At 36.0% G+C, this 22,634-nt stretch overlaps 1 protein-coding gene across 15 annotated transcripts in view; it reads left to right on the forward strand.

Moving 5' to 3' along the window:
- The first annotated feature begins 6,525 nt into the window (after positions 1-6,525).
- Positions 6,526-22,634, forward strand: part of Nek1 (NIMA related kinase 1) — a 149,127-nt gene continuing 133,018 nt past the window's right edge. For 7 of the 15 annotated variants that reach the window (XM_010629850.3, XM_010629846.3, XM_010629851.3 and 4 more), the window contains exons 1-4: positions 6,538-6,694; positions 6,999-7,122; positions 16,071-16,219; positions 16,739-16,835. In XM_010629850.3, the coding sequence (XP_010628152.1) occupies positions 16,103-16,219; positions 16,739-16,835 (214 nt within the window). In that variant the 5' untranslated portion in view covers positions 6,538-6,694; positions 6,999-7,122; positions 16,071-16,102. Of the gene's footprint in view, positions 6,850-6,998; positions 7,123-16,070; positions 16,220-16,738; positions 16,836-22,052; positions 22,087-22,634 lie in introns of those variants that run through there. The other 8 variants (XR_004517877.1, XM_033765448.1, XM_033765445.1 and 5 more) reach the window with 6 other exon arrangements.

The raw sequence follows: 22,634 nt of genomic DNA on the forward strand, positions 1-22,634 counted from the left end.
AATACCTCCAGTTTTATTTCATTGCTCCTCAGTGTTACAGAGGGGATCCTGATCGTTTGATATTCTTACTGACTCCCTTAGGTCTTAGTTACTTTTGGTAATTAAGTTGCTTTTCTCTGCTGAGACAAAATACCTGACACCCATAGTTAAAGGAGGAAAGCTTTATTTCAGCTCAGTTTGTAGAAGTTATATCTATAGTCAGCTGCCTCCAAGGCAGGCTGGCAGACAGAGGGGAGTGGCAGAGGAGGAACAATCCATGGCATGGCAGGCAGGAGGCAGCGACAGCAATCCTCTTTTCTTTTTAACCTATCCAGGCTATAAGCCTTTTGAGTGGTGCCATCCACACCCAGGGTGGGCCTTCCCATTATCCACACCCAGAACTTTGATAAGCCAATTAACAAACTAATCCATTACCACACACCCTTAACGTTACCAGCGTCACTCACCCTAGATCCAGCAACCTCTGAAAAACCCCACCAGTGAACCCATGAGACTTTGGGGGATATCTAGTTACAAGCCATAACATCTTCCTTTAGTGAGAGTGATTAAAGAAGAGTTCACTAGGCCTGAGATAATTCCTAGTAAAGAATTTTTACAGGCTTAACTGTGAGGTTTTCTCACACAAAAAGAATTGACAATCTGGCTGGGCATGGTAGCTTATGCCTATAAAACCAGCCACTTAAGAGGCTGAGGCAGGAAGGCGCAAGCTTAAGGCCAGTGTGGGCAATTCAGTGATACCTTTTCTCAAAAAATGATGGGAATGTAGCCTAGCACTCTTTGGGTTCAATCCCAGTCACACAGGGAGAAAAAAAACTCAGCAGCCTACCTAATCCCTATACTCTAAATTGCTATTGTAACCTTAAGAGAACAGGAGTTTGTACTAGTGCAGTATCGTGTTTACTAGTACAGTATCGTGTTGTAACAGATGCCACAAATTAAATGACTTGAAACAATACAGATGAGTTCTGAAGGGCAAAGCCTGTCATAGGTCTCATTGGTTAAAAGTCAATGTTGACCAGGGCTGTTTTCTTTCAGGGGCTTTGAGAGAGACTCTTAACTTCAGGGCCTTTTGTAGCAATTGCATTTCTTGGCTCATTATTCTTTCCTCCCATCTACAAAGCAGCAATGGTGGGATGAATCCTTGTATATAATTACTTCATTTGCACAAAATATTGACTTTTCAGGGATTTGAGGTGCATGAACACCTTCAGAGGAATACTGTCTGCATAAAACAGAATACCAAATTCATCTTCTGACTGATGGTCTTAGTACATGTTGTACAAAGTGCTCAGTACACAAGAAATATTTGGAGATAATGCAGAATAAGCTAATAATGTTTAGTTTCTTCTTTAAATAAATAAAAAATTGTTGTTGCTACAACTGAGTCTAAGTAGTAGTAACAGAAACTTTAACAATGTTTACATTACATTCACTCCTCCCCTACCAACCAACCTTAAGATTTCAAGGAAAGGAAAAAGAAAAAATTAACTTATAGTGGCAGCAATTTCAACCAGGTCTAGAAACATCGGTTTACTAGTCTTTCTGGTACTGAGACAAGCACAAAGAGAAATAAATGGTGGAGATGAGGTCGATCTACCCCACTTTCGGCAATTGTACTCTTGAATGGCAGGTTGTATTTTTAGAACTGGCAAAAGAAGTAAAGAAAAAAAGAGCACTAAAAGTCTTATCTCAGTTTCTTCTGGATTATTGCTTCCAGGACCTGGTCAAGATGATCTGAATGTTTTTTGGAGTTTAAAAAAAAGTGAGATAGAATTATTTCTCATAAAAACCTAATATGTAATTTTTTGAAGTCACACAGAAAAATTAGAGAAGCAAAGCTCTATCAATCTCATGTACTTGTGAGTTGTTTCAAACAAGAACATTTATTTCCTATGTTTCATAGACATTGGGAAGAGGGAATAGAAAAGATTAAGATGTCTTTATGACTTTTCATACTATAATTTTTATTTTCTAGGCTTCCAACAAAAATGGAAAGAGAAAATGGAAGGAATTAAGATATTCTCTTGGGAGGGAAGTGCAGTGGTGTGTGCCTGCTGTCCAGATATTCTGGGGCCTGAGTCAAGGGATCATTTGAGGCCAACCTATGTAACTTTATTTATTTATTTATTTAGGTACCGGGGATCAAACTCAGGTCCTTGTGCTTGCAAGGCAGACAGCAGAACCACTGAGCTAAATCCCCAGCAACCAACCTATGTAACTTTAAAAAGAACAAGATACCATATTGTGGACACACTTGAAGATACCATACCACTTCTTGAAGTTCTTTGTGATTTCACCAGCTGCAGAGAAGTAGTTGAAAATGACTAGTGCCTATCTTTTGAATTTTCCCTGAAAGATAACATTCTCTAGAATAGCTTTGCACTCCTGTTTCCACTGGAGTCCTGTTATATTGAAATCGAAAAAACAAAAGACAGAGCAGAGACACCGTCTAAGGCTGACTTGCCACCCTGCAAGGCTGGCAGTCTAAGGCTTGCCCCTCCAGCTAAACCCACAAAGGTCACTGCCCAGAAGACGAACTACTGAAACACAGCTGCCTACCTCCACATGTCTTAGAGATAAACTGTAAAAACAACATTTACCTCCACATCCCTATTCTTTGCTGAGTTCTGCTCCTGTAAAATTCTGTTTGCTCCTCTAGCCATGGCTAAAGAACAGATAAATATGAGAATAAATGGAGAAACAGGGTTCAGATACTAGAAAGTGACTTCTCCCAGGCCTATTAGCTAGCAAATAAACCTGCCTTTCCTTCTTCCTTGGCCTGCCTGCCCTCGAAGTGCCATTTCAATATGGCAAACAGTTTTCCAATTTCATGTAATTTTTTTCTACAGATTTCTGCCTGATCATCAGAGAGAACTGATAAATTCTGAACTAATTCAACCAATCACATTCTCAAAACAATCCCACAAAGTGATCCTTTTCTCATGTCCTGCACAGCTAAAAGCTCAGTGTTTTGTTTTATTCTTCTAGATAATAGAATTATGATCTCCCTATTCAGACAGCTGACTCTTTTATTTTTATTTTTATTTTTTTTTATTTATTGGTACTGGAGATCTAACTTGGGTCCTTGCACTTGCGAGGCAGGCCGCAGAACTACTGAACTAAATCCCCATCCCATATTATGCTTCTTAAAAGTAACATGGCATACCAATTACTTTCCTCATGGCTGAGACAAAATACCCAAAACCCAGAGTTAAAGGAGGAAAGGTTTATTTTGGCTCACAGTTTGTAGAGGTTTAAAGTCCATAATTGCTGGCTTGAAGGCAAAGTGGCATGGCAGAGGGGCACTGCAGAAGACAAGCTAGAGCAGCAGCAATAAGCAGCAAGCCACAGGTGACCATAGCACCTCCTTCCTGCCCTTATTATATTCTATCTAGACTATTCAGTTGAGTGTGGGTGCCAAACCAAACAGTGGACTAATTTAGTAATCCCACACAATGAAACCTACCGCCCTTAATCCTAGCATTGTACCATGAATCAGTCACACACTCTAGATCTAGCCACCTCGGAAAAAGCCCCACTTCTGACTGCATGCGGCTTTGGAGGAACATCTAAACACAAGCCATAATACCCAAGATGTGGCAGATACTTTCCAAATGTGACTGTCACTGATTTTGTCCTTGTAAATTTTGCCTGTCTTTGAATGTTATTTTGTCCAAGAATATGACAAACATAATGTCATACTTATTCCTAACCTAACCTTTAAAAGGACTGGTAATTTCCATGTCTTACTTAAAGTATAACTGCACTGAGGCTATGATGTTGTGAGAAATCCAAGCCAGCCATGTGGAGAGACTGTGGAGGAACTCCAATGCTGTAGACATGTGAGTGAAGCCTCTTGGACTGTCTGGAGCTCAGTGAATCATCTCAGTTGAAGTCTCATGGAATCAAAAAGCCATCTAGCAGAACTCTCCTGGATTTCTGGCTCACAAAATTATGAGGAATGATAAATTATTGTTGTTTTAGGTCACTGAGTTTTCCATGCACAAAAGATATCCAAAGCATTAGAGTATTGAAGTGAAAAATGCATACTTTTGACCTGGTAAACCTACCTTTAAGAATCTATCACTTGGAAATAACAATGCCATAAGACACACATGTATAAATACTGAATAATTTCTGTGGTGTGAAAAACTAAATGTGTAAATAAGATCCAAATGGTATAATTGACAATGTAAAATAGGAAGAAAAAGGCTAAAGGACTAAGGAAGTGGGAAGGGTAGGGGAAAGGAAAGAAGGGAAAAGAAAAAAATACAAGAAAAGGAAAAAATGGAAACAAATCTTTGTATATGGGGGAGGGGGGTGAAGGGAGGGTAGGGGTATGGGTAAAAAATGAGAACCAAGATCTGTCATGTAAGGTACAAGATCCCAATGACGAATGTAACTGTACTAAATACTTAAAAAGTACCAGTAAACTTAATAAGAAAAAATTTACAAAAATAACAATGCCATCGGAAACAATCTGAGTTTACTGAGTGTGGGCTGGTTGAATAAATTTGGGTGCATCCATGTTCAGAATATTAATATCATTGATGTGAATATTAATTCATTTATCTCTGGAGAGATGTTTATGATATACTGTTAAATAAAAATTGCAAGTTGCAAAATAATGTGTGTACTATGACCTCATTTTAAAGGATTAAAACTATATAGATACATGTTTATGTTTTGAGAAACTTAGAGAAAAATGTAGGTGATATTTGTAAAACTTATCATTGGTTTCATGGAGGAATGTACACAGATGTGAACTTGGAGAATGAAGACTTTTGAATAGCTTATGGGTTGTTGTAAGGAAAGCAGAAAACTCTAATTTTGTTTGGAAGAAAAACTCAACAAAATATCTAAAGAAAAAGAATAAAAGAAGCCCAAAAAAAGATTCCTGTTGCAAAAAAATTAGACTGTATAATGGTATATAAACCAAAAAGGGAAATCATTAGGTAATTCTCTGATCTTTGGTAAAGTAATCTGGTTTACTAATTTATCAAGGCCATCTTTCTGTGTCAATAAAAATACATACTGCTCACCCTCTGTCATGGTTTTAGGTGTTAAATTATTTGAATATATTGTAATTTATTTAATCAATTCCTTGTTATTACACATTTACATTGTTTCTAGTTATTCTAGTTATGAACAGTAATAGTCATCCTTGTGTACAGATCTTGGACTGCTGGTGCTAGAACTAAAACTGACTCAAAAAATACGCAATTGCTAACATACTTTCTACACAGACTGCAGCTATTTATATTCCCACCAACATTTTGTAATAGGATCCTAAAGATATATCACCCAGGGACATATCTGAGTAGCCATTCCTCCTGTAAGCAGCAAAAAGAATGGTTAGATTAGCATTGGCAATGTTTTCATATCACTTTTCTGTGAAAATGAATGTGGGCAGAACTAGAGTTATTGTGCATTCATACACCAAAATTCCTTCTAACTGGGAGTGGGAGGGATCTTGGGAGGTTAGCCTAGAAGTGAAAAGAATACTGAGAGTAACTCTTTAGTAGCTGCAAGGAGATTGTAGGGATAAATCAAGGCAGCTTCTCTCCAGGGTGCCTGCTTGGGTGACTTGCAGTGCCATCTTCTGGCAAAGAAGAGAAACATTTCCAGTTTCCACGCTAGGTACAAAGCACCACGAAACCAAAAATTGGCATGAGTGGCCTGAGACCATCCCCCAGAGAGCGGGGGAGGGGGGGAGAGGAGAGAGAGGAGAGAGAGAGAGAGAGAGAGAGAGAGAGAGAGAGAGAGAGAGAGAGAGGGGGGAAGGTATAGGGGAAAAGGAGGTGCATTTCTTTGAAGCAAAAACCTGAATTATTTGACCCCTGAATCATTTGTTTTGGCAATGTCTGAGTTCTTTCCACCGTGTTTACATAAAACACGTGAAAAAAATAGGCACAATACCAGAGGATAACCAAGATATCCTCCAAGTTACTCTCCTCTTTCAACTTCAAATTTGAACTGGCAAGTATCTCGGGGTTACTCTAGGTAAGGCAACCTAATAGCCTATAGCCTAGCAGTAGGGCTACTCCGTATGCTACTAGTATTTCATTTCAGGAGAACGTATGCATCTTTGCAAGTCCTGACATTAAGATACTTAAAAGGATACTATATGTACATTGCCAAACCCTTCAACATACAATTTATACACGGTAGGTCAAGTCTTAAAAGCACTTCCTTGTTTTATTTATCCAAAATGTATTTGGAAAAGGCTTGATTTTTAAAATAAAATTACTTTGTAAAACCTGATATCAAATAGTGAGATCTCAAGGTTTTAAAAAAAATCCCTTTCTTTGTGTAATATGTACAGGAAAATTTTACAGTATGCATACTCCAAGTTAGTTTCTATTCGCGAATTCTGTCCCCTCATCTCTGCTTTACTGGACCCTCTCCATTTTCCTTCCACAGCCGCTTTCCTCCTTCCAGGCGTCCGCACTACAGCGACCGGGCCCGCACCCAGGGGCGCCGCCGCTTCTCCCGCCCATCTCCGCTGCGCGCCGACTCCCGCGCGATGACGTCACACGCCCGCGCCGCTGACGCGCCGGCCGCTCCCCCTTCCTCTGCATTCGCTCAGGATTTGGGGCGGTAAGGTGTGCGGTCCTTGTCCAGAAGTCGTGAACAGTTCCCCTGTCCTGTAGTCTGAAGCCACTGTTGCGAGGCAGTAGGACGTGGCACTCAGGTAGTCTCCCAGTCCCAAATGCTGCCCGTCCCCACCCCGCCAGGCCACTAGGGACGACCTCTGTGGGGTTGGAGAGGCGGTAACTGAGGCACTCCCCCTGCGGCCGCCCGCCGTTTCCAAGGGGGTTGGAAACCAGTTTGTTTCCTCCAGGCCAGGTGGGTTTATCTTACGGGCGTTGTGAGAGGCAGGACGGAGTCCAGCCTGAGATGTTAGTGAGAGACGGGTGGCAGGTGCGGGAGTCTTGCTGCCTTTCAATCTGGGCTGTGAGCTGCTGCTGTTTAGACAGACTTGGTTTTTCTTTCAGGATGTCATTTGCAAAATGCAGAATGGTTCCTTTGCTTTGTTAAGTTCCACAGGAAGACCTCCACATGTAGACCGATGTTTATTGGTCATCACCGTTTTTCCTGCTAAAGTCCTGTGTCATTGAGGTGAGTTATGCTTGGGAAGCAATGACATGCAAAATAGTAAAATCATACTGGAGATGAGACCTGTTTAGATTTGTTTATATAGAGATTGCATGGATACGCACCTTAGGTGTGTAGAAAATGCTTTCATCTCACTAAAACTTTGTCTAAAGAACTGTATATATTTCAAAGCAATTCTTGGACATTTAAGAACTAGAGTAACAGTGGAATTAAAATAAAGATAGAAATCTTCGTATGGATAAACATAAATTGCTTAGATGTCATCTATCTTAAATTACTTGTATTTCAACTAGAAAAAGAATGAATAGCAGTTAATTGATTATCTTGTAATCTTATTCCTGATTTGATAGTTTTCAGATGTAAGGTAGGAAAGGTTCTATTTTAAGAGTTCATAACTTTTTCCTTCTTGGGGGGTGGTGGTGGTGCTGAGGATTGAACTCTGACTCATTCATGCTAGATAAGTGCTCTACCACTGGGCAGACCTCCTGCCCCTGGTAACTTTTTTATACAGGCCTTTAAAAAAAAAGTTATGTAATAAAATTTACTCCAAGAAGCAGAACATTTCTTTCCCTGCAAATTTTATCAGAAATATTTATGAAGGATTTACAGTAGTACCTAATCTAAGCTAATAATGGCCTTCTCTTATGATGCAGCAAATTGTAGAGATGATGGAGAGGAGCCAAATATGAAGAGAAGTGGTTCTTTCTTCCTAGTTTAGAGTTGTCTAGTGTTAGAGGATATACAGATTGATTTCATTTAAAATTGCCTGTTCTGTTTTGTGGGAAAACAGGGTTTTGCATAGTAAAAGTCACTGTCAGATATTTAGTAAAGGTTATGGAACTTGCCCATGGGAGTTCTTTTGAGTTCATGTTAATAATACACTGACACTGTATTCCAAGTAAATTTTCCTCTTGTCTAATCTGCTTTCTAGTCCAAGTCATGAACATGACATTTTTTCATGAATATAAAGTCTTTATTTGCATGTTGATAGTTTCCACTACAGAACCTCTGAATGTTGTTTGAATAAACTTATAGAGTAGAAAAATAATCCCATTTTTGTTTTCTGCTTTTTTGAGTAATTACAAATAGAGAAGATAAATTGACTATCTCACACAATTCAAATTGGCATTTATTGTTTTGGGAGAATTGTACATATGAACTATGGTTGTAGACAGTACCAAAAAAACTTCTGTTGCCATTCCTTTACTAATGTTTCAGGACAACTTATCTATCACATATCTAGAACAGCTGATAAGGGCTGAATGCCTATGCCTATCGGGGTGTGTTCCATATTAAGGAGGCTTCAACTTTTCATTGATATACTCTTCATATGTGTTACGCAAAATTTTATTATGTCAAACATTGCTTACTTGTGACTTTAAAGAAATTGTTAGACAAAAAGGAAAGATATGTAATTTGACTTGAGGCTCAGATAGTGTTTTCTGGAACATAGTTCATACTTGAAAAGAAGCTTAATGCCATAGAAAATCTTTAAATGTCAAGGTAGGAAGTTTGGAAATGGAAAATTGTTCAAGGATTTAAATAGGGGAAATTGATTTAGCTAGTGTTCCTCATACTTCTATCAGCATTTTAATTGTTTTCTTAAATTTTAATTTTATTTATATATTTATTTTTTAAGTTTAAAAAATTTTTTTTGAGACAGGGTCTTGCTATGTATTTCAGACTGGGCTTGAACTCACTGTGTAGTCCATCTGGCCTTGAACTTGCTGCAGTCCTCCTGCCTCAGCCTCCCAAGTGCTGGGAATACAGGCATGTGCTATCATATCAGGCTAATGTGATGTGCTGGTGTGTTTTGAATATCTAGTATATTTATATAGATCAGAATTCAAAAAGAGATTGAAAGGACTTCTCAACCATTCATTTCTTTTCCTTGGAGAAAATCAGTATTACTAGTTTATTTTGTATCCTTGCAGAGGTATTGCAGAGGGACTTTGGTTCATGAACTTAATCTGTTTCCTGATTCTGAAAAGGGTGGCCATATTGTGGAGGAAAGATGGCTGCAGTTGTGTTTGTGACCCAATGCAGAGTGTGCAAACAAAAACGAAATTTCACCAGACACTTCTCTTTGCAAATTGTTTGAACCAAATTATTTGCAAACAAAAGTATTCATAAACTGAGGTACCACTGTACTTACACATGCGATTGTGTGTTTATATGTATACAACATACATGCATACATAAGTAAATGTAAATATAGGTATTGATATGTATTTCCTTTTATTACAGAAATAATAGTAGAGTCACCCCTCTTTGTCTAGAGTTTCATTTATCGTAATCAGCTGTGCTCCCATTAAGTGGGAAATTTCAGAAATTAAGAACTCCTGAATTTCAAATCATGAGTAGCATGAGCTTTTCTACCTGGGACATCAATCATTCCTTTGTGCAGCATATGCACACTCCAGATATACTACCTGCCCGTCACTTAGTGGTTTTACAGATTGTCAGGTTTACTGTCACATTACAACAGTGTTCGTGTTTAGGTAATCCTTACTTTACTTAATGGACCCAAAGTGCAAGAGAAGTAATGCTTGCAATTTGATATGCCAAAGAGAAGCTGTAAAGTGATACTTTAAAAATGTAACAGTGCACTCAATATCTTTAGAGAGATCACATAACTTTTATTACAGTATACTGTTATAATCATTCTACTTTATTATTGTTAGTGTTATATTGTACCAAATTTATAAATAAAACTTTATCATGCATACTTACATATAGGAGAAAATATAATATATATAGGATCTGGTACTATCTGTGGTTCTGACATTCACTGGGGATCTTGAAACATGTCCCTCATAGGTGAAGGAGGACTATTGTATATTGTACTATTTTAATACTTCAAAATATAATACTTAGAAATTGATCCACTGCAATATAAATGCTTCTTTTATTCTTTATGGATATTTAAGTTTGCCATTTGCAGAGAATAACTTTGTACACATATCGTTTTCAGTACATTTGGGGTTTTTCTTTTGATTTGTTTTAGGGAGGACTGGAGACTGAACATAGAGCCTTAGCAATGAGCTACATCCCTACTCTTTTTTACTTTTTTATAGCCTTGTAAAGTTTTTAAATTTTACATAGGGTCTTACTAAATTGCTTAGTTACTCAGGCTGGGCTCAAATTTGGTATCCTCCTTTCTCAAACTCCCAGAGTGCTAGGATGACAAACATTTGCTACCATACCCAGCTACATTTGGAAATAGTTATAAAGTTAACTCCTAGAAATGAAATCAGTGAATCAAAGTGTCTATGTTTTGTTAGATATTGCTAAATTGTTTTACTTAGTATTGGAGCCAGTTTAAATTGCCACCATATTGTTTCTTTATATGCCCTTCCAAAACAGTACAATAATAAAGTTTCTGAATTTTGTCACTCTTAAGGGTTAAAAAATGCTCACATGAACTTTTTTCTTATTATAGTAAATTATAGCATAAAAGTTATATCTTCCACCGAAAACAATTCTATTTCTCTGTATAGGAGATTGGATGCCTTTGCACATTTTAACATCAGTCACGTTCCTTTTTGTTGTCTTTTTTTTTTTTTCTTGTGGTACTCTGAACCTAGGACCTTCAGGCTGTGCTACATCCCCAGCCTTTTTTTAAAATTTTTTGATACAAGGTCTTGCTAAGTTACACAGTTGCAAACTTGAAATTCTCCTGCCTTAGCCTCTCACAATTCTGGGATTATATGCATGGGTCACCATGCCCAGCTTGTTAACTTTTTTTTTTCTTTTGTGTCAGGGATCAAACTGAGGACCTTACACTTGTGAGGCAGGCAGCCGCATCGCTGAGCCAAATCCCTGGCCCTGTTAAGTTTTAACTTTATATTCCTTGCTCATTTTTCTGTTTTTTTGTTTTTTTCCCAGGGAATGCATTTTCATTAGAAAAATGAGCCTTTGGTGATATAAGCTAAAAAAAATTTTGAAATGTCATTTGAATTTGACTTATACTAATTTATGCTATGCAGAATTTTTGTGTTGTCATATTGATGCCTCAAGGTTCTTTTATTTTTGTGGCATACTTAAGCTACCCATTCTATATTTTATTACTACTGTTGTTTTATTTTTTACATTTGAGTATTTTATCAAATTTAGGTTGATACACATGAAGAAGTATGTCTAGCATCGTCCCTCATGGCTATATAGTTATCTGTTTTCTTTGAGCTATTTATTTCAAAATCCATGTTTTCCCTACTGATTTGAAATGTCACCCAGATTACTAATCAGGTTTAAAATTCTTTTTTATTTCTGGACTTTCTATGATATGATTGTTCATCTCATAATTACTGTAGATTTTAATGTTTTGTTATCTAGAACAAATTTACTTTTATTGCCCTTTTTCAGTATTTCTTGGCTGCTTTCATTTTTTTTTCTCATTAAGTTTATTGATACTTTTTAGGTATACAGTACAGTTACATTCATCATTGTGATCTTGTACTTTTACTTGATGTATCTTGGTTCTTATCTTTTCCCCATTCCTCTGCCCTCCCTTCACCCCCTCCACCCTTCCCTATTTACAAAGACTTTGTTTTCATTTTTTCCTTTTGTCATATTTTGTCTTTTCCCTTCTTTCCTTTCCCCTACCCTTCCCACTTCCCCTAGTCCTTTAGCCCTTTTCTTCCTATATTAGATTATCAGTTATACAATTTGAACCATATTTACACTTGTAGTTTTTCACACCAGAGAAACTATTCAGTATTTACGCATGTGTCCTATTTATTTCACTTAAGAGAATGCCCTCAGTATTTGGCTGCTTTCACTTTTGCTGCTTCTTCCTTCTTTCTTCTTCTTCTGCTCCTTCTCATTTTCTTTCTTTTTTTTTTGAGACAGGGTCTCAGTATGTAGTTCAGACTGGCCTAGAACTCATTACCTCGCTTAGGTTGCCTTGAACGCATGATCCTCCTGCCTTAGATATCCCGCTGATGGAATTATAGGCATGATTCATTGTACCTGGCTCTTCTTGCGTTTTAAAAAATATATATATATAAATTTTAAAGTCAGCTTTTCTAATCGTATCTACCCCCGTGCTGTATTTTTGTTAGTAGCATTAAATTTAGAGATTAAGAAGTAAAATCTTTATGATATTCCTCTTCTTTTCCTTTGTATTTTTTTAATTCTATTTTTTCCCCTTCTGTTCTTTTGTTGAATATTTTCTTTTGGTCCATTTTTCAAGTTACTTATACTGTCTTCTACCATGTCCTGTTTTCTATAATATCTGTGAATAAGTTCTTAATTTCAGATACTTTATATTTTATTTCAAGAATGGCCACTTTTACACATAAATTTCGATTTTTATTGAAATATTTCATCTTTTACAGATATCCCTTTTGTGCATCTTTTCCTCTTTTTTCTAGTACCATACTAATCATGGTTAGTCTCATTTGATGACTTCATATTTCAGTTATTTGTGATTCTTCCTTCCATTTTTTTTTTAGATGCTTCATAATTTTTGATAGGATGCTTGATGTAAATGAAAAGCCATAGAAGCTCTGGATCATTTATCTTAATGAAAGCTGTCAGTTTTGCTTTGTCAGTAATGTACCTGTCAGTGTTTACTTTCACCGACTTACATTCTGCCTGCCAAGCCACAGGTCGTGGCATGGACACTATCTCCTCGCTCACCTTTGTGTCCCCACAGCTGCCTTTGTTCTCATAAAAGGTTTGCAGCCATGGTGCTATAGATGAGTTCTTACACCAGGCATGCGGTGATCTCCAGTGTTTCTGAAACCAGGGGCATTTTGGGGAGCTTTACACAGGAACGGACTGAACTCAACCTAGCAGTCTGGATTTCAGGCTTTGTTAGGACTAGTTTGTTTTAGTATTTCCCTGTGCACGCTCAGCTTAGAAATGGACTGACAGGAATGGAATTTATTTACAGAATTTTGGGCTTCTTCTATTGTTTTTCCTCCTTTTCAGGACTTTGATAGGCCTGAACAATGAATTCTTTCTTTCTTCAACCCCAAGCCTGCTACTTTATGCTTGAGCTCTATTGTACTGTGGTATTTGGAAAATGGTTTCAGGAAAAGGCCAGGGTAAATAGAGAATCTATTCATATGTTCCCACCTCTCCTTGATTATAGCTTCTCAATTCCTAACTTTTATTATATATATTTACTTAGGTTTTACATTTTGGGGGGTTGAATTGTCTTATATTAACTATACCATTATGATCACAATGGAGTCTCATCATTTACTATGTGAACTTTTGCTTAATTTTCCAAGTCATTGATGGTGTTTCCATTCTCACTTACTTCTGCCTGGGATAGCCCGTATTCTGTCAAAATGGGAAAGGGGCAGTTACCGAACTGGGAGATTCAAAGAAGACAAATTGTATGTTTGACTGCTTCATAGCAAGCTTTGGCCATGTCTCTATCATCCCTACTTTTTGTGCAATTCTAATCAGTGTGGAAGCTTCTGATTTTCTAATCTACTTATTCTTTTCTTCTTGAGTTATACACTGTTGGCATTAGTAATGGTGTTAAGATCTCATGTTTAAATTTTAGTGTTTTTAGATGTAGCAATTGAAGCTCAGACAAATTGGGGATTAGCTTTTGGATATATACCTTTTTTTTTTTTCTGAATTTATCACATTGTCATGTCATTTCTTTGGAAATCTCCAGTAATAGATAAAACTCTAATTTTATATATTTTTTAAATATCCTGAATATTAGATAGGTATGTATTGCAGAGATTAAGTTGATACACTTGTAATTGTTAGAGACTTTAAGAATACTGTAAACAAGTTGGTATTATTTTTCATTTGATATTGGAAAAATTTACAAATGTTTATAATTTAGCTATTACAATAATCAGATCATGTTTCTTATGTTATTTCATTTACATGTTATAATGTTTTAAAATATGGCTAGTATATTTTATTAGCTTATTTCATTTGATTTGAAATTTTTTTCTAGAATTATAATTCAGTTGAGAAGTTTCACAGATGTGAAATAAGGAGCTCAGTTAAATGTGTTACAAATACTGAAAGCAACCTGTTATTGTTCACATTTTCTCTTTTACTTTCATGTACCCTATGCAAAAAGGGGCTTTTGTCAGTTGTTGAAACTTATCTACTGCAAGACCTTTATTGTTTGGAAAAGTTGTCTGGCATCACATTATTTAATGGTGATTGGAGTCATCTTCCTTCTATAACAGGAGCAGTAGTTTCTCTTCTATTTTATCGAGTCAGTCAGAACCATAATGCTCAGCAGTGTGGTTAGTAGTATAGTGAAATACTAGAAACTCTTAAAGCTTCCATCTTGTTACTGTAATCCCTAGAAAGGAATTGGCAACTATATTTTCAGGAAGGGTCAAATTGACTAATTTTATTTTTCCTCTGTTGGCAAAAGGCACAGGGTAATGAGGATTATAGAATAATCTCATTATGTGGTTATCATTTAATGTAATTTATCTTATGAAATTTAGTTTCCTGAGATGAGTTTATCATGTCTTTTTTTTCTAAATAGTAGGGTAATGTAATATATTGAGCTTTCAAGTACTGGAGAGATCATTAAATTTTGGCCAGTTCTCAGATAGCCATTATATTTGCTGCAACTTGGCTTACTATGTTTGAAATGACTTTTCCTTTTTAGCTCATACTGATCCTTTAGTGCTAGGATAATTGTTTTTTTTTTCTTTTTTTCTTGTTTTTCTGAAAGTTGCTAAATGCATCCTGGTTTCTTGTAGAAATTTTGAAATGAAATTTTGTTATAATGTTTTGGAAGGTAGAGGAAAGCACTTTCTCATATAAAATTTTATAAAGCATAATTATTTCATTGATTTTGCCACAGGCCTTTAGTTTTGCAGGCCCAATATGAATTTTGTCATTTAAGGAGATTGAATCTTTCTTTCCTAGAAGCAAAATAAAATTAAACAAATTTAGTACTGATGGAATGATAACATCAGTTTACAAATTTACAGAAGAAAAAATATGGTAAACTCTCACAGAAATTTTAAAATACTTTCCTGACAGTTTATTTTCTCCTAGAAAGGGATCATACATTGGAAATTTGTTTGCTGTGAATGGAAATACAAATATTAAGTTGGGTGAATTAAATGTTGATTAGTTTCAGATTAACATAGTGTTGTGTTTGTCCACATTAATGATCTTGTCAGTAGGCTGTGTTGATTATTGGTTTCATTGGTTTTCTTTATTTCTATCATTTTTTTTAAGCTCTCACTGCCAAGTGTATTATACTCTGGTGTCTCATGAAATTACCACTCTCTTGAAATTGCCGTTGCCAAAGCTACTAATGACCTCAAACAATGAACTTGGCATGGTTTTTTAATTAAACATTATAATTGTTATGGAAGACTTTAACTCTTTACCCCAACTGATACAATCAGCAACACATTAAGATCAAGCACAACTTTGACACTGACCATCGGTGGCAGTCACTAATCTATCACCCTTAAATCATTTGAATTAAATTGAAATCAAGAAGCAGTCCAGAACATGTCTGCAGTGAACAAAATTTCAATATAGTGTATTTACCATTTAATGGCTGAGACAGTGAGGATGCAAGACCCCTGATCTCAGTTAGCTGATGGCTGAACCCCATGACACTGACTGACCTCGGGCTGCAAGGCCCAGATTGAGTTCCCCATCCTTCTGAATGGCTGAACTCCACAACGTTCTATTACAGGTTTCCCATGCCCTTTAAAGATGTTCAAAGTTGGGAACTCAGAAAAATACCCTTGATGACCACCCCTGTCTCTGTAGAGTGGGTCCAAAGACTGGCAGAGTCAGGAGGTCTGAGAGTGCGGGGTTGGGGGGGGCTTATGGGGGTTCAGGGGCGCGGCTACCTTCCCAGCGCTTGAGCAATGGCTGCTGGGTCGAGAGCAGGCGTGGCTCTCCTTCCAGTGGTGGATCAGGGCCCAGGCTCTGGATGACTTTAACTCTTAACTGTCACTTTTTTTTCTTATAACTAGCATACCTATAAAAATGCCTTAGAAAAAGAAGCATGGAGAAGTATGTTAGACTGCAAAAGATTGGCGAAGGTTCATTTGGAAAAGCCATTCTTGTTAAATCTACAGAGGATGGCAGACAATATGTTATCAAGGAAATTAACATCTCAGGAGTAAGTATATTTTTAGTTTGGTTACACAAGTAATACCAAGTTTCCCCAAAATAAGACCTGAAAATGAGGCCTGAGCTTAGGGAATGTCTTTTCTACAATCATGCTAGAACTAATTTTACAATTAGGTCTTATTTTCAAGGAAACAGGATAATTTGGCTACATTGGGGCTTATTGTTAAAGGACTTGAAAAATAAAACAGTATATAATAATAGTGAAAAACTGCCTTAATCCCAAAGTTTACTGCTAATTTCAGAATACTCTATTCAGCCTTTCAGATTTTTTGTGATATGTGCTTATGGTTTTGTGGTTAGAAAAATATACCAGCTGTCTTGTAACTTAATTTAGTTTGGATGTCTTAAAAATGTTTTACTTATAGATTTACTCATTCTTTTTAACTTCTTGCTATATTTTGTTGATTATACTATACTAGCGCTCTTTTTTTAAATTACTTTTTTCCTCATGACCTTTATCTTTTATCTTGGTGTCTTAATTCACTCATTTCCCCCCACCCCATTTAAGATGTCCAGTAAAGAAAGAGAAGAATCAAGAAGAGAAGTTGCAGTGTTGGCAAACATGAAGCATCCAAGTATTGTCCAGTACAGAGAATCATTTGAAGGTCAGATAAATTTTTCATGAGTTCAAAATAAGTACTAATCCATTGATAACTTATGAATATTTTCCTTGTAAAATTATTTTATGAATATATTCTAAGAAAAAATACCATTTTTGCTTCAATACATATGCATATAAAGATCCCCTTGATTCTAGGGTTAAACTGTACTGATACCACACTGTCTCCGTGTAGTTTTATAGTGGCTTGTTTTATTATGATTAGTACATGTTTACAGTACATGGAGTTTATAGTCATCTTGAGGAGTGTATATATGTATGTACTATAGCTTACTTCTTTTTTTAAATTCCTTCCCCCTTTCCTCCCTCCTACTCTGTTTCTTCTGTCCTGATTTTCATTCTAGTTGATATCAATCTTAGCTCCTGTTAATGCCATATAATGTGTACATTCATTGAGGTTATTAGGTTTCTAGAAATTAACCTATTTTTAAAATAAACTCCTTTTAAATACTGCTATTCTACCATTGAGAAAGTATTCTGATTTTTAGAAAGTACTTTTCCGGGCCGGGGATTTAACTCAGCGGTTCGGTGGCCTGCCTTGCAGGCGCAAGGACCCAAGTTCAATCCCTGGTACCCCCCCCAAAAAAAGAAAGTACTTTTCACATCAATACGTTTTTCTATACCTCATTATTACAATATTGAGATGTATTGAAAGTTTTTTCAATTTCTTGAGCTATAATTGTTTTGGAGCTACTATATCATGTGATCAAAATATACTGTGAATGTTTAAATTTTAAAAACATATTATAGTAAAAGTCATATTGTCACTAACTCCCCTCAGTCTACTTCCTTGTCACTTTGAACACACCTTATTGTTACCACTTTCTGAATCAGTTCTGGAAGTTCCCTTTTGCATATTTATGAGGTATGATAATAAAGAGATTACTGATGTTAAATGCCATCCAATGGAAAACCAGGCTTATAAAAATATTATGGTGTGTCCTTATCCACCTTATTCACTAAATCTGGCACTTTTGGCTATTTTCCAAAGTCAAAATGACCAAGAAAAGTAAATGTTCTCAATTGATTCAGGAAATTGAATAGGCACAACAGTTGAACTAGAGGTACTCGTGAAAGTATTTCCAAACTACATTGGTTCAACAAGTGGTTAGAAGTATAGTACTTCCACATGTGGCCAGAATAATGGAGTGTGTTCAAAGGGAGAGGGAATCTCTTGAAGGGGTTACTGTAATACATTTTGAAAAACTTGAACATCCATTCACCCTTTAAGTCACACTTTGTATATACTATTATATTTGATTAAGAAGTAAGTAAGATAAGGCAAAACTACTCTAAAGGCATTTCATGGTGGCTTATTAGAGTCTTTCCAAAATATCATTTGCATTATCATAAATCCTTAAAAATTACAGAAGAGAAAGATAACCTTGATTGAAAGTAAAGCATATTTAAAATGACCTTTAGATTCACATCATATATCAGTTTCAGAGTCTGAATTAGAGCTCAGAGAACTTTGTTCTGAGATGAGCTAAGCATCTACTAAAGTAAAACATAATTTAAAAATATATATGATGCAATTAACACAATATGTAATCGATTTATTATTTTTTTTATAGTGGAAGTAAAAAGATTTCTATCATGTGTGATAGAATATGTGTGATAACACAGTGTTAACCAACTCTTCTCAAAACCTTGACTGCCCATTATCTTTTCCCTTACATCTGTCTTTTAGTCTCTTTCATTTTAACATTTCAAGTTATAGGGTTTTGAAAGTATATTAACATATGTTGTATTTATGTTGACTGTTTCACATAGAAACATGAATGACTCAAAAAAGAAGTGCATATTTCTTAGTTTTATTATTATTGTAACTTAAATTTAAAGGAATACATGCTCATGATAAACGTATTCATAAGTATAGACATGAATGACTGAAACTTAAGTTCTCTGTTCCTCTGACTCCACCCTCCTGCCTATCTCTTAGGGGTAAGCATTGTTAATAATTCAGTGTTTATTCTTTACTATATTTTCTGTGCCTGTGTGAAACATACTGTGTTAAAAAGAAAGTTCCTTTTTTGGGGGCTCTGGTCTTGCACCATAGTTAAAACAGAAGACTCTGTGACTTCAAGAGGTATGGAAATTTTGCCAGCAGCTTGCCAGCAGTGCCTCGGTGGATAATGTCAGATTATAGAGATTGAGGGCTCAGTCCCCAAGACTGTCCCCACTTGAGAACTACCCCAAAAAACAAAATTAGTACATTGAATCATAATTAGGAAAGACAACTTGGTTTTGGATGCTTTAGGGGTCTGGAGGCAGAATTAGTTTTAAAAAGAGGCATAAAAAAATTGAATATTGAAGTCATGATTGTAGATATTAAACTTATTGTAAGTAACTCTTCTAATGTCACTTTAAAGGCAGTATGGCATTCTCATGTGTAGCCCACTAGGGTGATTTTTACTTTATTTTTAATTTTTGTGGTGCTCGAGATTGAACCTAGGGCCTCATATATATTAAGAACACTGTGTACTCTACCATTGAGATACACCATCAATTCCTAGAGTGATTTATTTAAACTCCCAGTAATATGCATATGGAAAATTGTACATGGGAACAAATTGCAATGTTAACAAAAACAGATTGAAAAGTACTCCCAATTATAAAATCACAATTCCACCATAATTAAGACAGGTGAACCTGTAATCCTAGTTACTCTGCAGGCTGAGGCAAGAAGATCACAGGTTTGAAGCTAGTCTGGACAACTTAATGAGACAATGTCTCAAAAATAAAATAAAAGGGCCAGGGATTTAGCTCAGTGGTTCCATTGCCTGTCTCGCAAGCACAAGGTCCCAAGTTTGATCCCTGGTACCAAAATAAATAAATAAATAAATGAATAACATAAAATAAAAAGGAATCAATAATTAGGAATAAATCTAACAAAGAGAAAAAAATGCCTCTACATTGAGAACTATAACAATCTGAAGAGGATATAAGAAAATGGAAAGACATCCTTGTTCATGAGTAGGAAGAATCAATATAGTGAAAATGGACATCCAAAACTGCTATACAGATTCAACGCAAAACCTATTGAAATCCCAACAGTATATTTCACAGAACTGGAGAAAACAATCCAATTGTTCATTTGGAATCAAAAGAGAATGGCAAAAGCAATTCTAGGCAACAGAGACATGGTGGGGGTATCACAATCCCCAATTTGAAAGTACACTAGAAGCCACTATGATGAAAACAACATGATACTGGCAAAGAAATACCCGAGTATCAGTAGAACAGATTAGAAGATGCAGAAACAACTCCTGACATACTCAGCTACCTCATGTTTGACACAGGAGTCAACCATCCTCACTGGAGGATCGATAGCCTTTTTAATAAATGGTGTTGGAAAAACTGGATGTCAGTTTGTCAAAGATTAAAACTAGACCCATATCTTTCACCATGCACTAAACTAAAATCCAAGTGGGTTAAAGATATAAATATTAAAACAGAAACTCTAAGCTTGTTGGAAGATAAGTTAGGTAGAACTCTTGAAGATATCAGCGTAGGAAAAGACTTTTTATAAACAAATCCTCAGTAGCATGGGAACTAGCACAAAGAATCAGCGATTGGGATCTCATCTTTTTTAAAAGTTTCTGCACTGCCAGAGAAATCACAAGCATAGCTAAGAGACAACCCACAAAGTGGGAAAAAATTTTTACCAGCTGTTCCTCAGACAAAGGTCTACTATCTAGAATGTATAAAGAACTAAAAGAAATCAGACTTCCTCAAACATAAAGACCCAATTCAAAAATGGGCATCTGAAATGAACAGACATTTCTCAGACAAAGAAGTTAAAGCAGCAAATAAATATATGAAAAAATGTTCAACATCACTGGTTATTTGAGAGATGCAGAAAAAACAACACTGAGATTCCATCTCACCCCAGAAAGAATGGCTGCTACCAAGAAATCAATCAATAACAAATACTGGTTGGGTTGTGGGGAGATAGGAGCGCTTCTTCATTGTTGGTGGGAGTGCAGACAGGTGCAACCACTGTGGAAATCTGTATGGAGATACCTCAAACAAGTAGGATTAGAAGTCCTATTTGATCAAACTATTCCCCTGCTAGATATCTTCCCAAAAGAATTGAACCATACTACAGCAATATATGCTTACCCATATTTATAGCGGCACAGTTTGTAATAGCTAAAATTTGGAGACAGCCCAATTGCCCATCAAATGGAGCCTGGATAAAGAAGATGTGTCCTTTTTTTTTTTTTTTTTTTTTTAATGGAGTACTACTTAGCCATAAAGAACGAGAAACTAGATATTTATAGCTAAGTTGATGTACATTGAGGCCATACTCATGTGAAATTAATAAGTCACATGTGTAAATACCAAATACTTTCTCTGTTGTGATAAACTGAAAGTTTAAATAAGGATCAAAATGTATAATTGATATGGTGTAATAGGAAGAAAAGGTCTAAAAGAGTAGAGGAAGTGGGAGGGGTAGGGGAAAGGTGAAAATGGAAAAAAAATATGTGAAAAGGAGAAATATGGAAACAAAGCCTTTGTAAACAGGGAAGGGTGGAGGAGGTAAAAGGGGAGTGTTGGGGTATAGGGAAAAATAAGAACCAAAATAAGTCAAGGTACAAGATCCCAATGATGATTGTAATTGTACTGTATACCTAAAATGTGCTAAGAAACTTAATAAAGATAAAAAAATAAAAATAAAAAGGCCAAGGATGTAGCTCAGTGGTAGCGCATTTGATTAACATGTACAAGATGTGCAAGACCTTGGATTCATCCTGAGTACCGAAAGAAATGATGTTTTTTTCAGTTCACTTAAGTGAAGATCATATGCATTGAAAAAACTGATAGATGACTAAGTAAAAGATATTAATTTGAAGATACATTTGAATAGTGTTAATAAAATCATTCCATATGTTTTGAGAGTGATATGAAAATGTTTTCATGTATAAAATGTAAATATTAGATTATGTTGTTAAATATTATAATTGGAAATTTGACTATTTTGTCTGTATCCCTAACATTCATAAATGGATATGGATAAAATTTTTGATCTTATAATTGGGAAAAATGGGTGATTGCTTTGTATAACCAAGTATTTGTGTGTGTGTTCCATTCATATATCATTTTCTGTGTTTGGTTGTGCTTGTCATCTTTTAATTGTTTCTTTTTTTTTATTTTCTCCCTCTTGTTTGATTGTTTTTTACTCTTTTTATATCTTTAGTGGAGGTGTTTCAGTCTCAAATATTGAGATCAAGGTTGGTATTCTCTTTGTTCACATTGCTTCTGCCAAAATCTAACTACCTACTTAATGAAAGCTTCTCATAGGGGTTAAATTTGGATTGCTTTTGGCTACAGGTAATAGAAGACTAACCAATATTGGCTGAAGTGAGAAAAATACTTAATTATCTCACCTAACAGGAAGTGTTATGATAAGCAGATCTGTAACAACATATATGGAAGCTCAGCAATGTTACCATAATCCAGACTTTTATGTCATACTTCTCTGCCATACTTAGGTTGTTTTTCAGCCAAATGCTTTTCATCTTGTTCCAAGATGACTTTTGGAACTCCAAGCATATGTCTGCAAACAAAGCCAAAAAATTAGAAAGTGGTAATAGACTGTGTGGGTTTTTTTGTTTTGTTTTGTTTTTGATACTAGTCATTGAACCTGGGGCTGTGTGCTTGCTAGGCAAGTGCGCATCCCTAGCCCTTTTTATTTATTTTTTTGAGACAAGGTGTTACTATGTTCCCCAAGCTGACCTCAAACCTATGACCCACCTTAGTCTCCCTTCCAATGAGTGCC

Source organism: Fukomys damarensis, unplaced genomic scaffold (genome assembly GCF_012274545.1).
Source record: "Fukomys damarensis isolate Sample0158 unplaced genomic scaffold, DMR_v1.0_HiC HiC_scaffold_18, whole genome shotgun sequence".
NCBI classification, from domain to species: Eukaryota; Metazoa; Chordata; class Mammalia; order Rodentia; family Bathyergidae; genus Fukomys; species Fukomys damarensis.